This window comes from Calonectris borealis, chromosome 2 (assembly GCF_964195595.1).
Source record: "Calonectris borealis chromosome 2, bCalBor7.hap1.2, whole genome shotgun sequence".
NCBI classification, from domain to species: domain Eukaryota; kingdom Metazoa; phylum Chordata; class Aves; order Procellariiformes; family Procellariidae; genus Calonectris; species Calonectris borealis.
The window spans coordinates 56,672,179-56,690,005 of record NC_134313.1 but is presented as its reverse complement, the minus strand read 5'-3'; the positions used below and the strand labels follow the sequence as shown (position 1 = coordinate 56,690,005).

Genomic DNA, 17,827 nt, shown 5'->3' with positions numbered 1-17,827 from the left:
ATATTGTAGTGTTTGATCTATTGTAGTGTTATGCTAACAGTCAAATCAAATTACTCCCAACTTCATCCAAAAAAAAGCAAATGTGACATTTGTTATTTAAACCTTCCTCTGCTGAGTAATCAAGCCTGACAATACATTTAAGTAAGAATAACAACAAAACAAAACAAAATTACATCCTTGTGAGGTACATGTAACTTAATTTTCCTAAACATAGCAAAGATAAGTGTCTTGGGCCTAACAAATAGTCTAGGTACAAGACTTACCAAACCTTTTTCACACAGTAGCCCAAACCTGCCAAGGATACATCCTTTCGAAAGATTATATTTCCAGGAATTTAATATGTCTTTTGTTTGGTTTTTTTTGTGTTTTTTTGTTTGTTTGTTTGGTTGGTTTGTTTTTTTTTCCTCCCAGAGAGATTTCTTGTCCCTTGAGCTTGTTGATGGCAAAGTGAGACTGACTGTTGATCTAGGTTCAGGACCTCTTGCTCTTACAACAGAAAATTGTTACAACAATGGAACATGGTATAAAATTTCATTCAGTCGGAACAAGAAACAAGGTAGGCTACAGACTGAGAAAAACACGTGTCTGCACATTTACAAATACAAATATCTAAAATAGCCACAGGGAACATCACTGCAACCAAATTTGGTCACTTCCAATGCAGTTTCTTTAGCAGCCACACCTATGTTACTTTGCTTTTAGAAGGAGAGCAGTGTGAATCTTGTGCTTGGTTTGGCACATTTTATAAAGAACAGGTAGTGCAGAAGCTGCCAGACAAAAGCATATCAATGGTCTTTAAAGTGCGAAAGATCTTTTTCCAAGTCTGTATATCAGGGATCACGTTTTCTGTTCTGTGTTTTAATAGTACCTAGTACAACAGTATTTGGGGCCCAAGTTTGGGAAGTAATGCATTACAAATAATATGTGTTAATAACCATAACATATATATATTTTCCTGTAGACTTCCTCAGATTTGGTTTTGTCAGAGAAGAATGAATGAGATTAACAGAACAGCTGGAAGTGCAATAAATTACTCATTCTAAAAATAAGAAGATTGTCCATACATGTTTGAGTCAGTGAATACATTTTCCTTTATTAGAGACAAGATTGCCAAAATGGAAGAATGTGTCTTTGTGTCCTTCTCCAGATCTTTACTCTCTTTTCTTTGCAGGAATTTTGGCAGTCATGGATGCATATAACCTTAATTATAAAGAAACAAAGCAGGGAGAATCTCCTGGGGTTGCCTCAGACCTGAACCGATCTGATAAGGACCCAATCTTCATTGGTGGGCTCCCAAGATCAAGGACTGTGAGGTAAAGTGTCTTCTCACTTTTCCCCCTTTGCAAAGACTCTTGTAAGTAGAGGGAAAGACTTTAACAAACTCTGCTGCAATCTCCACTGAAATTAGTGAAAATCAGTGAAGTCTGAAGTCTTGTTTATGGCCATGTATACCACAGAATTACCTGTCCTTTGCCTTCAAACTCTAATATGGTGCTGTCCTGGTTTTGGCTGGGGTAGAGTTAATTTTCTTCCTAGTAGCTGGTACAGTGCTGTGTTCGGGATTTAGTATGAGAATAATTGATAACACACTGTTTTAGTTGTTACTAAGTAGAGCTGACACTAAGTCCAGGACTTTTCAGCTTCCCATGCTCTGCCAGGTGCACAAGAAGCCGGGAGGGGGCATAGCCAAGAAAGCTGATCCAAACTGGCCGAAAGGATATTCCATACCATATGACATCGTGCTCAGTATATAAACGGGAGGGAGTTGGCCGGGGGGCAGTGATCACTGCTCGGGGACTGGCTGGGCATCAGGTGGCGGGTGGTGAGCAGTTGTATCACTTGTTTTTCCTGGGATTTGTTTCTCTCTCTCTCTCTCTCTCTCTCTCTCTCTCGTTGTTTTCCTTTTCATTACAATTTATTATTATTATTGTTGTTGTTGTTATTTTATTCTATTTTATTTCAATTATTAAACTGTTCTTATCTCAGCCCATGAGTTTTTTTACTTTTGCTCTTCAGATTCTCTCCCTCACCCCACTGGGGGGGCGGGGAGGGTGAGCAAGCAGCTGTGTGGTGCTTGGTTGCCAACTGGGGTTAAACCACGACAGGTGCTTTTCAGTGGTAGGTCTGACACTGCAGTTCAGATCAGAGACAAGCTTCTGTTTTTCCCATCCATGGGTGATTTCCAGTACAGCAGCTGCCACAGCAGCCACCTGCTCTTTGTGTCAGACTGCAGCAAGCATTCAGCACTGCTGCCCGGAACGATGCTCCTTTGATCTCTACCTGTGTGAGCCTTGTGTTTTCCAGCTGGCATTTATGGGCAAAACTGCGCTTGAGGATAAAAGTTCTACTTCAGAAAAGAATTCTTGTAATTCGGTTTTGAAACTTGGAACAGAGGAAAAAAATTGTGAACAGATCAAAAAAAAACATTACAAATACATATTTTATAGCATGTCTCTAATTTATACTTTTTGTATTGCACATCCCTGCTGAACTTGTAAAGTCACATTTCTTCCAGTGGCTTCACTTTGAAAGGATAAACATGGCAAAAGAAAATCTAATTAAACTGTCTGCATGCTCTTGACAATAAGGTAAATTCCAGGACAATATTGGTCCCTGCGCAGTTATTGCAGAGGTGTAGACTTGTTAATCTTAGCTGGCATAGCAGCCTGTAAGGGATTATGGCAGGACAGCCTTAGATTTCTCTGACTTAAACCTGGAATGATATTAGGCATCCTCCAGACTTAAGAAACGAAAAAGAATTGCTAGGTAGTAGAGAGCTACAGTTACCCTCTCACACAAAAACCATTACATTTCAGCTGAAGAGTCACCTTAAAGTTTTGGAAAACGACCTGACCTGGCAACACAGCATGACACACTTGTCTGTTTCCACTTGGGGACAATGTTATCTGACTCTTTTTTAAGATCAAAATTAATATCTGCTAAGAGTAAAACCCAAATTACCCCTGTTTTCACTTGCATTGGGCTGACTGCATTCTTTAAAATAGATCTCTCTTTTTCTTGTTGAAGAGAACTTAATCTTTTCTACCAGGAGATTCCAAGTACTACTCCTTGGAAAAAAAGCCTTGTTTTGTGTTTCAGGAAAGGTCTTAATAGTAGAATGTATGTGGGATGCATCAAGAATCTGGAAATATCCCGTTCAACCTTTGACTTGCTTAGAAATTCATATGGAGTAAGAAAAGGCTGTGTATTGGAGGTAGGAGACTTTTAGGTTTTGTGACCTGATATTTATTGTTATTGAACAATGAATAGTAATGTTTGTGAAAGAATATCGTGAGTTGAAATGGGTTTATCTTGAAAAATTCTAACATAATCTAATCTGTACTTGTATTTTTTTTTCTTACCAAGCGCTATGCAGGGAGAAAGTCAGTAATTATTTCTCTTCTTCATAAAATAGCCTATTCGTAGTGTGAACATCTTGAACAATGGATATATTGAGTTGGTACCTAAGTCCTTAAGCCCAGAATCAGAACTGATGGCAACTTTTGCTACAAAGAACAGCAGTGGCATCATCCTTGCTGGACTCAGCAGGGGACTGGAAAAGCGACGACGTAGACAAGCACATTTGGCAAGTACTGAAAACAAAGATTTTTTGGTTTTGTTTTTGCCATTTTTATTTTGTAATATCAAGTCAGGGTTTTATGACTGTAACTTGCAAAGAATGAGAAAGAAACATTTATTTGGCTTAGGAAGGCCCAAATACAGAGGCTAGGTGGAGAACAGAGGATATTCATTGTAGCAGAGGAGAGGTAAAGGATCAGTTAGCAGAGACCTATTACGGTTACTAGGACCCAGAATGCTTTTACAACAAGGAGGAAAACTGCATGTGAAATGCACACAGAGTATTACTTTCCACTTCTGTTAGTCAGAAGTAATTATTGAAGGGTTTGAGATGAACAGCTATCTCATCTGGTGGACTGTTTTGGAGCTCCTGGAATCCAAGGACAAAGTCTTAATAGGAATACCTGCCCCTTCTTACTTCCTTCCTCTAAGGGGAGGAGTAGGGGAGTGGTTGTATAAAAAAACTCCAGCATTTTAACTGGAATTTTTATCATGACCAGAGAAATTTCCAGCTTTCATGTTTTCTGTTACAAGGTTGTGCTCTCTGAGACGTACTGATACATGCCTACTAGTCTTTGAGTTTCATTAAAAAGTTTGTTTACAGCAAAGTTGGAGGTAAATTTTTCCAAAGTATGTTCTATTTAAACACTGAATGAGTGACAGGAAATTGAGTTATCGTTAAAAATTAATCGTCTGATTAAATCCACAGCCCTTCTTTTCCATCATGCTGATTGATGGTCATCTTGCAGTGCATATTAATGCTGGAGATAGAGCAAGTACTAGAAAAGTAATTCTTCAGTCTGCTAATGGAACATACAGTGATGGACAAGAACACTCTGTCATCCTAGTCCGGAATAAGAGGTACATGTGACTGCGAACAGTACTACCTGTTTAATTATTGTATGCTGTTGTCAGTTCACTGCGCTCTCTGAGGAACTGCCTTTGCTAGCTCATTAGGTGGAATAATCAGGGCTGTGTTTTTCTGCTGTTAATGAAGGTGTTCTGATTTACATGGTAATTGTATACAGCATACAGCCACTGATGAAGCTGTGGTTAAAAGCGCTCAAAATCTCTAGACAGCTTGGGCCATTTGAGTATACTAAATAGTATTAGAAAAAAAATACAACTATCAAAATAATTTGGAAAGATATCGATCAAAATAATTTAGAAAGGTATTTGACAAAACTCTACATGTTAAAAATTATCTAAAGAAGAAGGTCTTCTAGTTTTAAGACATTGAAAGGATTATCAAAGTGATGGAATATTTATTTCTTAGAACAGGACATTTTTGAGGCTGAAAGGAATGCTTTTCATTTGAAAATGAATATCTAAGGCCCTTGTTGAATGTTTTCCTTACTTTATCTTTTTCAGGATCATAACTGTACAGGTGGATGAAAGTAACCCTGCAGAATTGAGGCTTGGTTCATCAGCAGAAATGAGCCCCATGAATATTTCCAACTTCTATGCTGGTGGCATTCCAGCAGGAGAGGGCATCTTAGGGCTAAAGATGGCTGGCTCCTTTCATGGCTGTATCAGCAATCTTATTTTTAATAAGGAGTAAGTCAGAGGGCTAACTGCCCTGTTTTTGAAAACCTTTTGAAACCTTTCCACTGTTTTGGAAAACTGTGTATCGTAATTATTAATTGTAGTTTGTAATCTCTTCCATGACATTGTCCATTTGCCTGGTTTTTAACATAAGACAAGCATGATACTGATGATCTGGGTGTTACAACAGGCAAAAAATGGATATTACCAACTACATTTCCAAATAGCATAAAAAATGTCTTTAATAATGTATAGAGACGCTGCACAAAATGCAACTTTCTCTACTCTAGTTTCATCTGCATTCACAGGCAGAATGGTTTTCCAAGAATATTGTCTATTAATATTGTTCTATGGACAGATTATTTGCCACTTCTCAATCTTTTTGTCCCATCATGCCACTTATTTCCCTTTCTCTTGTTACTAGTGAAAGACCCTGTAAAATAGTCTCCTTGTGCTTGGGAAATGTAGGGATTTGGGATTTCACCTCTTAAAATGTAGGTTTTTTAAACACAGGCTTTTGTATTTCACCACTTCCATGAAGTATGAACATGTGGATATGGACAGCTGCTTTTTGTCAGAGAAGCCTAAACCAGCCATACAGCCTGAAGACATTGAGATTCAACCTGAACTTCAGGCTTTACCAGTTCCCCTGAGGCCTCTTACAGATACAAAAAAAGTATGTATTACAGCAAAGCTCTATTGCCTCTTCTAGGAAAGTGTTTAACAGCAAGATGCATTTTAGCTTTGTGGAGAATTTTCAAAGTATGAACTGTGTATATTTGCTTCTTCTATGGTACGGAATGGTTCAATGAATGTGGATTTGAAATTATTATTTCTCATAGAAGACCTGTGATATAAACCTTTGTTAGTAGGCTGTTGGCCTTTTGGAAGGGAAATGTTGCTAGGTTTATCATTGTTCAGGCAGCAACACTAAAAAAGAAAAGAAAAAGTGGAGTGATAATCCCCCAGCAGAAGGACTCGACAGTAACTATTATCTGCCAAAGTGGTTCTGTGCTGAGATTTGCATTAGCTGTGCAAATCAGCATTCACATTTTCCTGGTCACACACATGCAGTCTCTGCGCTGTGTGAAAGAGGAGGCACAAACCATTCCAGAGACACACAGTGTGTGAATGCAGCTTGCATGGCACCTGTTTCCTCTCACACAGTCCCTGTTCTCAAGAGAGAAGGCAGCATTACTTCTCTCCTTCTGCAGCTGCACATCTTTATAATGAAGTGTTTCCAAAGCATCCCGAAATCATTTTTCTGTGGCAACAGAAAGCAGAATTTTATACAACTGTGACTATAAAAATAAATAAGATGTCCTCCTTAGAGCTAGAGTATAGCTTTGACTCATACTCTGTTACTCAGCTCTTCATCCCCCAAATCATAACAAAAATGTGCGTCCTCACTAAATGGGAAAATATTTCTACCAAGTCCAATAGATTTTCACACTGTACAGAAATTGTACTCCGTCTTCCAGCATTTGTTATCAAAAGGGCTATCAATTAAGACAAATGGTGAATGAATACTTCTCAAACTACAAACATTTCTCAGTAGAAAAGACCAGTGCTTGTCCATGAGACATAGTTTAATCATTAGAACTAGTTCTTTTTGAGCCTAAAGATAGCTCAGAGTGATTGGGAGTTTAGCTAATTGATGTTGCTGAATACTTTGTAGTTATCATGTGGCTCAGTTTTGCTCCTTACAAAGTTCTGCGTAGGCCCATTGCCATTCAGCACTTGCTGGTCAGCACTTGATAGTATTATTCTTAATAAAGTCCTTTCATTAACAGGTAGTTTGTGCAAAAGATGAGCTACCTGATCATGTTCAAGGTGCCCATCAGTTTGGACTTGCCAAAGGCAGCCACTTGACACTGCTCTTCAATCACTCTACTGTCAGGAAGAAGTGAGTATATCCTGAATCACACATGCACACCGTGTGTTATCTTGTATTGAGCTACAAAAACCACAGTGATGGTTTTCATGAATGATCACTGCATTACCAGCTTTGAACACAACCCTCACTTCAGATTTTCTGTAGGTTCCTCATGGAAGAAGGTATCACAACCACTGCAATGTAATTAACGTGTCTTTCCCAGGTTTGTGGTCATGAGTTTTAACTCATGGTCAGAGTTCTGCATTTTTTCCCCTCAGACTTAAGAGCCCCATTTACCTTTGGTAAGTATTTTGATTTCTGTTTTCCACATACAGAGCTCAGCTGGTCCCTGCTCTTTTGACTGATGCAGATAACACCTCGCCCTCTCCTCTGGGTTTTCTGCAATTGCACCTTCCATGTCTGCTTTACTCCCCAGGTCACTGAAGGAGCTAAGACTACTGAGAAGAATCATTCTGTTGAGACTTAATGTGTGATAGCCTCTCTGCCACTCTTATTTGTTTGAGAGGCTCCCAACAAGGTCCCCAAAACAGCCTGCAAGCCACTTGTGTATGCTTCTTTCAACTCAGGAAGCCTCTGCAGGCAATGAGAAAAGAGCCTTTTTTGCTTCTAGCCCTTGTGTTGTAACTATTGAACATTGCAGAGGATTGACACTATGTAGTCTGAACCTCCATAATAAATGGCTCAATCGGCTCCTCTACCTTTTAAGCTCTCTCTGTTCTCAGTTTGCCCATTATATCATAGAATCATAGAATCATTAAGGTTGCAAAAGACCTCTAAGATCATCCAGTCCAACTGTCAACCCAACACCACCATGCCCACTAAACCATATCCCTAAGCGCCCTCATCTACACGTCTTTTAAATACCTCCAGGGATGGTGACTCAACCACTTCCCTGGGCAGCCTGTTCCAAGGCCTGGCTACTCTTTCAGTAAAGAAATTTCTCCTAATGTCCAATCTAAACCTCCCCTGGCGCAACTTGAGGCCATTTCCTCTTGTCCTGTCGCTAGTTACTTGGGAGAAGAGACCAACACCCACCTGGCTACAACCTCCCTTTCAGGTAGTTGTAGAGCGCGATGAGGTCCAACCTCAGCCTCCTCTTCTCCAGGCTGAACAGTCCCAGTTCCCTCAGCTGCTCCTCGTAAGACTTGTGCTCCAGACCCTTCACCAGCTTCGTTGCCCTTCTCTGGACACGCTCCAGCACCTCCATGTCCTTCTTGTAGTGAGGGGCCCAAAACTGAACACAGTATTCGAGGTGCGGCCTCACCAGTGCTGAGTACAGGGGCACGATCACCTCCCTACTCCTGCTGGCCACGCTATTTCTGATACAGGCCAGGATGCCGTTGGCCTTCTTGGCCACCTGAGCACACTGCCGGCTCACGTTCAGCCAGCTGTCAGGCAGCACCCCCAGGTCCTTTTCCTCCGGGCAGCTTTCCAGCCACTCTTCCCCAAGCCTGTAGCGTTGCCTGGGGTTGTTGTGACCCAAGTGCAGGACCCGGCACTTGGCCTTGTTGAACCTCATACAGTTGGCCTCAGCCCATCGATCCAGCCTGTCCAGGTCCCTCTGCAGAGCCTTCCTACCCTCCAGCAGATCAACACTCCCGCCCAGCTTGGTGTCATCTGCAAACTTACTGAGGGAGCACTCGATCCCCTCGTCCAGATCATTGATAAAGATATTGAACAGGACCGGGCCCAGTACTGAGCCCTGGCCGCCAACTGCATCTAACTCCGTTGACCACAACTCTCTGGGCCCGGCCGTCCAGCCAGTTTTTTACCCAGCGAAGAGTGCACCTGTCTAAGCCATGAGCCGCCAGCTTCTCTAGGAGAATGCTGTGGGAGACAGTGTCAAAGGCTATATCCCAGCAAGCCTGGCTGATAGTAATGGATTCCATCACATTATCCTGGAATTCGTTCCTTTCTTGGGGCAATAGGCAAGCTTGCAGTTGCAAACAGCTGAGCTTGTCCCTCTTAAAGCCCAGCTCTCTCTGTGGCAAGCACTTTTTCTGTCTCTGACAGCACTGATTTTTATTATGAAATACGTTATAGGTCATGCTTTCTTGGAATCAATGCAAATTCTACTTTTCTGGCCTTTGTAATAATAAATTTCCTTTCATAATAATAAATTGGTTGAGACTGTTCACTGCCTCCAGAAAAGCTTTTTATCAATGCAGAAGAAATATATTTCAGTAATACTGAATTTTTATTGTCTAGACTTTCTGTCCAGCTGAATCTCAGAACCTTTGCCTCCAGTGGCCTTATTTACTACATGGCTCACCAGAACCAGGTTGATTATGCAGCCCTACAGCTTCATGGAGGACAGCTCTATTTCTCATTTGATCTAGGCAAAGGAAAAGCAGTAGCTTTTCACCCTGCTGTTATCAGTGATGGAAAGTGGCATACGGTAGGTAGTCACCAATCTTGTACTCCATTTTCTCTTCTCTGGAGTTACTGGGATGGTTTTTCCCTGCCTTTCCTGTATGCTTTCTCTGTTGCAAAGGCAAACGGGTTTTAACCCAATCATGAAACCCTTCATATAACTTGTGTTTGAGTATACTTATTTCCTTTTTAAATTCTCATTAATTGTGCATCAATTCCAGCATCCAACTACTGTCAAGTATCTCAGATTATTTAGAAATAAAATAGTTCACCAACTATGTAATAATAATGGTCATCTTCACCAGAGAAGGACCCAACAGAGAGGTCTAGAAACTCTTTTCTGTGGACTTTTTCCACAGAGAGCTTTCCATGCACTATGTCACGAAAGACCTGAGTGTGTGACAGGGTGAAAGAGATTTGTGAGTGCACAGTTTCTCCTTTCTCCTACTTATCCTTAATACCTGAGCATGTCCTAGCAGCTAATGCTAACAGGGAAGCATTCTTTTTCCTTTCCTTGGTTGATGCAACATGAGAAAGGTAGACATTTGAAATGAATGGAGGCTGGAGGGGGAGGACTTGGCATAAGGAGAGTTTGAGAAGAAATTATGACTACAGCTTTCAGGTGTCACATAGAATTCAGGGCCTTCTGTAAAAGACTCTGTCAGCCTCTATTAGCCCAGTTCCTCTGAGGAACTCCCATGTTGCTGCCTCTGGCTTTCTTTGTGAGAAACGACTGGTGTCTGCATGAGTTTTAAAAGCAGCTCTGACTACATTATTTTTCCTTAAGGCAGGTGAGGATGACTATTCATCCTGCTAAGCTTCCCTTCCCTTGTCCATATGTGAAGCCTTAACTCCAGGAAGTGGCTTCTGTGGGACAAAGTGATTGATGACACAAAGCTGCCACCTCTCCTAGGTGCCTTGGGACTCAGCAGAGTGTTATTTTTGCTTTTCATATATAATCAGCAGAAGAAAAAACAGCAAAAACTAACATAAAGAAAGCAAATGTGAACTTCTGTCAGAGAGCAATATCACAGTTAAGCTCTGTTGCCTGCCCTGAAAGGAAGAACACTCTAGGATTTACAGCTGCGTGTTTAAAATTAAATATACTCACGTAAAACTCATACTCACACTATCCACTTTTGAACAGATTCCATATGAGACCTGACCTACCTTTACTACCCAGGACATAAAAACACGAACTTGAACCCTTTTTTTGGAGATTAAGACTGAGTCACACCACTTCACAGCTGAGGGTGATTGTTGCTGTAGCTCTACAATCAATTTAAGCTAATACACATTGCTGCCGAAAGAAGCACTTCTTCTTTCCATTCTCTACCATCTGTTCGTAGCACTTTATCCCCTTACCAACCCAAATGTTCATGAAACCTCATGTTGAACCTGGTCAGGATTCTGAGAGGGGCTAAAAGTAACCAGGGAAGAATAAATGGCTAGCTGACTTCAAATAAAGTCCCTCATCTGCACGTGAGTAATTGCTTTAGAGCAAGGAAGGCATAGGGGCATGAATGAACAAGATGGACAGAACTGGAAAGCTTTTTGGTCATAGCAAATTCAGCACTGCCCATCATAAAATTACAGCGTAGGAGTGTGCGCTTCAGAGAGCTAAGATGGTTCAGCTGGTGGGCAGCGCAATAATTGCAGAAGACCAGCACAGTACTCCCCTCTTCAAACTCAGTGATGTACTCATATCCTAAGGCAATAAACTAGTGGTGTTAAATAATGACTGTTAAGACATTGAAAGACTTATGCAGGACAACATGCAATCATTGTGAGCCCTTGGGGAGGCAAGGAAGCAGTTTAGCTGCTCAGATGCATTCTGAAATGGCCTCAGCCTCACAATGAATTTCAAGAGGATGCCTCAGTACAGTGTGTCAAAGCAATCTAACCGCTAAAAAATTGTCTTGCTTACTTCTATGGCAAATGATGACTAGGTAATTGATTCAGCTTACTGATTCATGTTTGCATGCTCTCATTTTTTCCAGATAAAGACAGAATACGTTAAAAGAAAAGGTATAATCATTGTGGACGGACAGGAATTGGTAGCAGTCAGTGCTCTGGGAGATGGTAGCACTTTGGATGTGGAGGGGAAGCTGTACGTGGGAGGACTCCCCTTAGACTACGTGCCAAAGAATCTTGGGAATGTAAGAAGGTTTGGGGTGGTGGGGCATCTCTGACATTTTGCAATACTAGAATGAGTATTGCATCAAACCCATCTAATTCAGTATCCTGTCTCTGACAGGGGTGAAAAAGAAGTACTTAGGGAAAGAAACAACAAAGAAAGTAATGACCCTTTACCAGATAAATCTTTCCAGCTTTCTATGGCTTAGCGACTCTAGCTAGAGCTTGTATGCTTGTGTTTTAGTAATAGCCCTTTACAGATTTTTTTTTTCTTCAATCAATCTCTCTGTTAAAAATGGATAAAGAATATAAATTCCTGTGTTCCGTAGTATAAGGTAAAAATATGACCTAGAATCTCAAACATCTTGGTACCTGAGTCCCATTGCATTTAGATAGGAATTAGATGCCTTAAATATCTCTGAAAGTTAGGGTTTAGCTGTCTGAGATTGAAACATACTTTTTACACATGCTTTTAGAGGGTAGGTTTTTGTCACCTTCCTCCTTGTGCAGCCCATTATCTCAGGGAGGATTCCGGTGATGATAACAATGTTTCTCAATTCCTGGGCATACTTTCTTCACCCATGCTTTTTAATTGGGTAATGGGCTAACAAATATTTTAATACTTTTAATCTGTAATTGCTGAAAATAATAATAGTGAGAAATCTAATGAATCTTTTTCCTGGATAGAACTCTAATGATCTATACTTTCAAAATGTAGTACAAAATCTTGATTTACTTGTTAATTTGCTGAAGCATGTTTGGAATGTCTTTAACTGTTGGGCATATCCCTGCTCACATTCAAGCAAATACAATTCTTTCTATATGTTATAGAGAGTGTATACTGTGTTTCTGAACAATATTTATTTTGACTCTAAGACACTATATGCATTTGTAACCTTACATAAATATATGTAATAATAGAAATGTAGTTACATAAATATCTTCGATCCTGCTGTGTTTTGTTCAGAGAATTTTTTATTTACAGTAACATCAGGTGTATCATTAAGAGAGCATTGCAGCAGTTTGTATTACACATTGACTCTTATATTTCAATATGCTTAGGTGACTCACAGTATTCCTGCCTGCATTGGTAGCATGACGATTAATAGCAAACAACTGGACAACGAGAGCCCTGTCTCCATCTTTGCTGTGAATAAATGCTATGTAACAGTGCAGGACGGTACTTTCTTTGATGGGAGTGGCTTTGCTGCTCTTGGTAAGTGTCATTAAATGAAAGCAGTACCTTACTGAATTAATGTTAATGAAAATGTACTCTTTTTGGGTCTTGCTGGAACTGTGTGTAATTAATTGACTCCTCACACAAAGAGTGCATGGCCCTGCATATGTATTTCTAACTGAGTCCCTTTACTCCATACGTCCAAAAGTGGCTGTTTCTACAAAGGGCTATCTTCCACAAATGAAAAAGCTAATGATTCTAGCACTGGGAAAGAAATAAACTACCTCTTTCTTCAGCTAAGAATATGCATGTTCATGATGTTAAGTTAAGGTCTGTTAAAGGGTATGGAGACAAAAGGCGTAGGGGATTTGTGAAGTAACGTGAAGGATTACATTTTTGTTACATTATTGCACCAAGGGAGGTTTAGATTGGACATTAGGAGAAATTTCTTTACTGAAAGAGTGGTCAGGCCTTGAAACAGGCTGCCCAGGGATGTGGTTGAGTCACCATCCCTGGAGGTATTTAAAAGACGTGTAGATGAGGTGCTTAGGGACATGGTTTAGTGGGCATGGTGGTGTTGAGTTGACGGTTGGACTCATGATCTTAGAGGTCTTTTGCAACCTTAATGATTCTATGATTCTATGATTTGTGCTCTTTACTGTTTCTTACAAATGAGGTAGAATGCATTAAATCTAAATTAATGAAAGAAAACTTATTTGGGAATTTATCTTTTCCAGTATAAAATGTGAATTATGACTTTGGAAAACTTACAAGGTCATATCCCAGCAGAGTAATTAACAAGATTTTTAGGCCTTTTAATGACAATGTATGTATTGTACTTTGTACTGTGGGTTACAAGTCTTCTGTTAGAGGCTTATAACTTCTTTTCAGTCAGAGAAGGTTACAAAGTCCGGTCTGATGTGAATATCACACTGGAGTTTCGTACGACAGCGGTGCATGGCGTTCTCCTCGGGGTCAGCAGTGCTAAGGTTGATGCTATTGGACTGGAGATTGTAAATGGCAAGGTAGGCTGCCTTGTGCTGGCACACTCGTTTCACAAGGCTTGCTTAAAATTGGGAGGCCAGAACTGTTGGGTAGCACTAAATAGACACCAGTGAAATGTGATGGAGACAAAACGGCCTGAACCTAATCCCCACAGAACTAGTATGGGACAGACTTTCAGTCTCAAGTTTTATCATCATCATCATCATCATACGATAAAATGTGAGAATAGCAGAAGTCACTGGAACTTTTTTGCCGTTTTAATTAGTGTAATTTATGTTAGTCTGCAGCCACAGTGACCTTGTACATACCTTGCATGTTAGACCAAATATATACCTTTCGTGTAGCTTAATACTTTTTCTGCTGTAGAGCTACACTTGTCCTTGATAAACATATTATTGCATGTACAAAGCACGCTGTTTTGTAATCTCTTCTTCAAAATTCATGAGCAATTAACTTACTCTCTACTTCTACTGGCCATTATGCTCCATAAACCTTTTACCAATCAATACATAGTTCTCCACTCGTCTCCTGCATAAAAAATGCTCTTAAGTATTTCCTTTTCTCAGAAATAGCTCATTTTTTATTCAAAACTTCCTAGCTAGAGACAGTGTTAAATATCGCTGTTTCTATGGGACATACTTTCTCAGTACATATTTACATATTAATCCTCACCACAGAGTTGAGGAAATGTCTACTGCTTTGAAAAATAAATGCATGAAAAAAATCAGTGCATGTAATGGCAATGACAAGTGCTTTCAGTCCATTCTCCTTCTCTTCAGTTAGATACAGTGGATCTTCTTTCAGATCTGAAGTCTCAGCTTCTGTGAGAAAATGGCTTGATTTGTATTAGTAAGAAACATTGAAATCCCAAGTGAAGTATACCAAGCTAACCCAACGGACCGTTGCATTGATAGATCTAAGTCTTTCAGATTTTAAAGATACTTCAATAAGGACACACTCTATCCATCAAAGTAAACATTAGCTTTGCATAATTACCAAACATTTATTAAAACGGAAATCTCTGCACCAGCATGATTGTGCTTTTATCTAGGCAAATTAGTTCATGTATTCTTACTTTATATCTTTATTGGCATCTGGCTGTTTATACAGGTTTTATTCCATGTCAACAATGGAGCTGGCAGAATAACAGCCACATATGAACCAAGAGGCACAAGTAGTTTGTGTGATGGAAAATGGCACAAGCTTCAAGCAAACAAAAGCAAACATCGCATTTCACTGATAATTGATGGGAATTTGGTTCAAACTGATAATCCCTACATCCAGTCAACATCTGCAGATACGAACAATCCCATTTATGTTGGAGGCTATCCTGGTAGGTACAATAATATTTCTCTTCCCTTCTCTCCCTCCTGCTCTCACTCTCTCTCATAAGAATGACTCTTAACACATGTGCTCTCTCCTTCCCTCCCTCTCTCCCTCTTCCCCCCCGCCTCTCCTCTGACTCATGAAGTTCATGATTGAGTTATAAATCATAGTTACCATTTTCCACATTGTCGCTGAGATCACAGCATATTAATATTTGTGTATACTGTCTTTGTGGAGGACTGCAGTTAGCTGTTGAGTGTGTTAGCAAGATCAAGTGAACTCACATCACTTTCCTACACAAACCTGCTCCTTCGTTTCTGAGAAGGATTTCCTCCACATGGTTTGTCTTTTACAGTCTTTCTCAGACTTCGCAACGTCCCTGCCTGCATATGTTGAGGTGTGGTTCTCTTGCAGTCAAATTCATATCAAGGCTTCCCTTCACATTCATCTAAGTAAGGTTTCTATAGTGCTCTTCTCAGCTTTATTTTTGCTAATTGTTCGTGTCAGGGGCTGTGCAGGCAGAAGTCAGGCTGCTGCAGATGAACATTTATTTCCCTTGTCCTGTGCAAATCCCCTTCTGAAGTCTGTCAATCATACTACGATGGTAATATAAAAAGACAGTAACACAAAAAATATATAATTGAATTACTTTTCAATTAAGTTGTGCAACTCATTAGTTGATAATTTGAGCCAAGACAATGTATTCATTAAGGGGATTGAATTTCGAACATCATGAGTTTGGCGTTTTTGCAGGCATGCTTTTTAATGAACACATCAGTGCTGAGAGTGAGTAGGTTTCTATGGTTTTGAATATTTTATGCTTTCAAACATAGCATAAAATGCCCATATACATTTGTCTCTGAAACAGCTGTTACATTTTATCAGTTCAGATATTTCCATTTGTATGAAAACAGAGTGATGAGGTCTGAAGGGCAAACTCAGCTTTTAAATATTTGGAAGGCTTTAGGGATAATAGCTAGAAATGTTATAGAGCCTTCTGTTGGACAAGGTTTTGGTGCTTTATGAAAAATATATTAATGCTAATTAACCATATCTTGATTAATATTTAGTCTTCCTCGAATACCAAAGCGGCCTTATCAGCATCTGGTGAAGCCTTTTTTTTTTTTTTTTTTTTAAATAGGGTGATGTGATACTACTTGTTCTTTCAGTGCTTCATCTGTAAAGAGTAGGGTTCCTAGAGAAGAGAGAAATTTTTCAGTTTAGTTGAGTACTGCAGAAGTGGAATGAATTGTTTCACAGGTTGTATGGAAAAGAAAGAGTTGGACTCTCTCCCAACCTCGTATTTTGGTTTGCCAATGGAGTCCATGACTGTGTACAGCTCAGCTGTTGCTTCGTATTCTGCCAGTTTCAATTTTAACATGGGAGACACTTACGTAGAGTAGCTTTCTCCTCTCTTTTCCCCTCTCTTGTCCCCTGGGACAAATTATTTCTGCAAACTCTGCACAAGTTATCTCAGTGCATGGCTTACGCTTGAAGGCAGCAGGGACTGTCCATGGCAGGATGTCCTGAATCGTCCAAACATGAATGGAACTTGGTGCTCCTCAGGTGTTGGTTTTTTCTCTCATTTGGGAGGGAGGGAAAGCAGTTGAATAATAACGTGGATCTTTGTATTGTTTCAGTTCACTGGAAATAGATTCTACATATTTCACATTTGTTTTTCAGCTGATGTGAAGCAAAACTGCCTCATGAGCAAGAGCTCATTCCGTGGCTGTTTGAGGAACCTCATGTTGACCAAGGGCCAACAGGCAGAATTGTTTGACTTCAGCAGAGCTTTTGACCTGCGTGGAGTCTTTCCTCATTCCTGCCCTGGGGCTGAGCACTGAACTGCAGCAAAGCCTGTCTGGACTGAGAGAGGGTTTTTTTGTTGATCTATTATTTTTCATTCTCATTTTGTAATGAAAAGAAGAATTGGTGAGAGCCTGCACCTCTTTGATTTTCTGGTTGTTTTCCAACTCAGGTCATTTATTTTTTTTTAGTCAGAAGCTCTATGTCTGCATTTTAACTAAACGGTTTTAAACAACAAATACCTCTACTACCATGTTAATGGCATTAATTGGGTATTTTTCTTTTGGGAATTTTTATTAATCAGTGTTTACAGTATGTTTTCTTTTGATTACTTGACAGTATTTCATTTTATTTTGTGTTGGTCATTTTATAAAAAGGTAATAATTTTGGACCACATAATAAAACTACAATAAACTGTGCATTATTTCTTGTAGTTCAGTTGTCCATACATTTCAGTTAGAAGAAAAAGAGCCAGAAGGCTAAGTAGTGAGAAGTACAAGTGGATAGAGTCCAGCAGAGGGAGCAGGAGACTAAAGGCATGATTTTGAAGGTCTCAGATTCAGAGTCTAATGAATAGAATTTTCTTATTTATACTTTACATGGTAGCTCCAATCCCTTTTCCTTCTGCCTTAATACCCGATGCTTCTGACCCCCATTATAGCCACATTGTCTGGGGGGATTATGTTCCTGTGTATGCTTTCCTGTAATCAGCTGCAGGACAAGCAGCAACTCCACAGCACAGAGACGCATATGAAATGTTGTGTTGCTGAAGGAACGATTTGGGTCTGGCTTGGGAACAACTGTGTATTTTGGCAATGAGAACTAACGCATCTTTCTTGGGAAAACAGTATTTCTTACAGGACACAGAGAAGCACCTTTGGTGCTCTGCGATTCCTAATTCACGGGCCAGTCAGCAGTTCTGTCTTCACCTTTTTCTACTGTGCCTGTCTCTGTTTCCAGTAGTTGCGCTTGCGCCAGGTTTG

General features: G+C 40.0%; 1 protein-coding gene across 1 annotated transcript in view; it reads left to right on the top strand.

Annotated features, from left to right (window-relative positions):
* The window catches only part of LAMA1 (laminin subunit alpha 1), an 85,148-nt gene extending 67,885 nt beyond the window's left edge, over positions 1-17,263 (top strand). Inside the window, exons 49-62 of the mRNA XM_075140777.1 lie at positions 412-556; positions 1,172-1,313; positions 3,100-3,214; positions 3,416-3,586; positions 4,289-4,440; positions 4,951-5,136; positions 5,638-5,800; positions 6,918-7,030; positions 9,230-9,419; positions 11,395-11,553; positions 12,593-12,746; positions 13,599-13,732; positions 14,823-15,045; positions 16,722-17,263. Of these exons, the coding sequence (XP_074996878.1) occupies positions 412-556; positions 1,172-1,313; positions 3,100-3,214; positions 3,416-3,586; positions 4,289-4,440; positions 4,951-5,136; positions 5,638-5,800; positions 6,918-7,030; positions 9,230-9,419; positions 11,395-11,553; positions 12,593-12,746; positions 13,599-13,732; positions 14,823-15,045; positions 16,722-16,882 (2,208 nt within the window). The 3' untranslated portion in view covers positions 16,883-17,263. The remainder of the gene's footprint in view (positions 1-411; positions 557-1,171; positions 1,314-3,099; positions 3,215-3,415; positions 3,587-4,288; positions 4,441-4,950; positions 5,137-5,637; positions 5,801-6,917; positions 7,031-9,229; positions 9,420-11,394; positions 11,554-12,592; positions 12,747-13,598; positions 13,733-14,822; positions 15,046-16,721) is intronic.
* The last annotated feature ends 564 nt before the right edge of the window (positions 17,264-17,827 follow it).